At 19.8% G+C, this 2680-nt stretch overlaps 1 protein-coding gene across 1 annotated transcript; it reads right to left on the reverse strand.

Moving 5' to 3' along the window:
- Positions 1-1066: 1066 nt before the first annotated feature.
- MKS88_002580 (uncharacterized protein) lies at positions 1067-2345 on the reverse strand (the record flags this gene model as incomplete). Its single annotated transcript, XM_067215599.1, has 2 exons — positions 1067-1975; positions 2328-2345. 2 exons carry the CDS (start codon positions 2343-2345, stop codon positions 1067-1069), a joined length of 927 nt encoding a protein of 308 aa, XP_067074010.1.
- Between the last annotated feature and the right edge of the window lie 335 nt (positions 2346-2680).

Consider the following 2680-nt stretch of genomic DNA (forward strand, 5'->3'; position numbering starts at 1 on the left):
TTTCTTTTTAATGAAAAACTTTAAGTAGGATACGGTTAATTGTATGCAAATTATAAAAGAAAAATATTCGAGTAATCAGACATACCCAAAGTAGAAAACAATTTTTTGAATTTCTTATAAAATTTTACTGACGTAAATTTATGTACCGAAATAATAAATAGAATATTAACGACTTTTAAGCTAATAGCGTAATGATCTCTTTTAATAATAGTTGAATAATTCTAAATATTAAAGAATAGATTAATTAAAAGATATTTCTAAAATAATAAATAAATAAGAATATTAATAAAAAAATTAATGAACTATATAGACGTGTACATTTAGGTCAATTTTAAAACAACTAAAAAAATATATATGTTTGGAAAAATCATAAGAGAGACACAAATATCAGACTTAAATACGAAAAAGTACAAAGAAATATGAATTCTGCGAAAAGGATTTTTGAAAAATATGTAATCTGTATATAAAATAAAAAAATGAAATCAATAAAACATAACAATACACGAATTATCTATGGGTGGAAATTTCTTATATTATAATGTTCATACCACACGTGAATAAAAATATATTCTGCATTAAATAAGCGTTAATGAAATTTAGTTGAATTTTATTTGAATAAAATAATAATAAGTTTTAATTAATTTAAATATTTTTATAAATACTAAAAGCTGCAATGCATTTGTTTAATGAAAAATGTAAAATTTAACTACATAATATTATATGTTTTAACAAATTAAAACAAACAAAAATTTGTATATATAATGGATAAAACTACTAGTAGTTTTTATGCACATGCATATATAGCCAAACAAATACAAAATTTGTCTAAAAGGATAAATGTTTATATATATTGAACTAAAAAATAAAGGTAAATAAACTAAAAATATGAAAGAAACATCTATTTTAAATAAGAAATAAAAAATTACATTAAAAGTAATTTTTTAGAATTTAAAATTAAAAAATATATTTTTTTTGTTAATTATATATATCTATAATACGTGTACCATGAAAATGTACAATATTAACTGTGTTAAAATTTGTATATAATAAAATTAATAATTTATTATTATAATGATCTCATATGTTTTTTGAATACATATCTCATAGAATCTAATTTTACTAATTTGTGTAAAGTATAAAATAACAATAAAAGAGTTATGCCACAGAGGAAAGCCTGCGTCTTATAGAATTCTAGGCATCCCATCACAAATGAAAAAACAATATTTATTAAAATAGGAGCAAATACCTTATAATGATTTATAAGTTTTATAATTTTTTTGGGTGTACTCATCTTTTTGTTGTTAAAATCTTTGGTTTTAAAATCAGATTTCAAGGCACGGTACATATCAAGCTCAATATTATTGTCTAATTTCTTTAAAAAATTAAGAAATCCCGACTTAGATTTTTCATTTTTAAGTGCAATACTTTCTAACTTCTCTAATTTTGCTACTCTTTGTTCATACGGTAAGTCTGAATATTCATATGTTGAATATTCATCTTCTTCTAATTCATTTTTTGATAATTCATTTATTTCTATGTTTTTGTTTCTGTTTACTTTACCATTATTATTCAACTTTTGAGAAATTTTTTTTTTTTGTTCTTTTTGTTTTTTATTATTATTATCAGGTAAATAATCAATTGATGCATACTGATCTAAGCTATCATTTGAATCAAAATTGTTATATATTAATGCATCAGGTATAGATTCAAAACTATCAAAATAATTTTGAGAATTTGAACTAAGTACTAACTTATTATATTTTTTTGGTAAGTTTTTACCATTTTTTATTGAACCAAATTCTTTTCCAAAAGTATTTTCATAAATGTTGTGTCTACATGGTTCATTTTGTCTTAAATTTTCATTTCTTCTTACACCATACAGTTCTATGTCTCCCTTTAATAATCTGGAAATTCTTGTATTTGATTCACTATTTTGGCTGGCTTCCTTATTCCAAGAATTTCCAAAGGAAGCCGACTAAAAATTAAGGAAAATATTTATATCATTAAAGAAAATATATTTAATTCTATTATAATTTATAAATTTTTCATTTTAATGGAAAAAGATAAAATACATTAATTGTGAAGAAATTTAAAAATTTTTCTTTTATTTTACATCATGGAAATATTCCCATGAACATACTAAAATGGTTAATGTAGATAAATTAATAACAAGGGAAACTAAATTTATTTTTAATTTCTATCATATTGTATTTTTTTGTAGTTCCTAAATTAATTGTTGAACAATTAATTTTTAAGTAAGTTCCACTTTTTCTACAATATTTTATAATATAATAGTTAAGTTATATTTTTGCTTTTTTATTTTCTACTATTTTAAATTTAGACATAACTTTTATAGTTAAATAAAATAAATACTTATTAATAAAATGTAAAAAAAGGAATAATAAAAAAGAAAAACATTTTTAAAAAAAATAATTCTAGAGAACACTTTCTATATATTATTATTAAAAAAAATAATGTAAAGAATAGGCATAATATTTGTTTATATATAATAAAGACCTACATGAAAGAATGTTATAAGTTGTAATTTTTTGAAATATAATCTCGTCTATTAAAATAAATTATATATATATATATAATAAATATGCCAAATATTAATAAATTATGTTTTGTTAATATGGATATGAAGTAGGCGAAAATTTTAAATAAATTAGTATTTTGT

This window comes from Plasmodium brasilianum, chromosome 8 (genome assembly GCF_023973825.1).
Source record: "Plasmodium brasilianum strain Bolivian I chromosome 8, whole genome shotgun sequence".
NCBI lineage: Eukaryota > Apicomplexa > Aconoidasida > Haemosporida > Plasmodiidae > Plasmodium > Plasmodium brasilianum.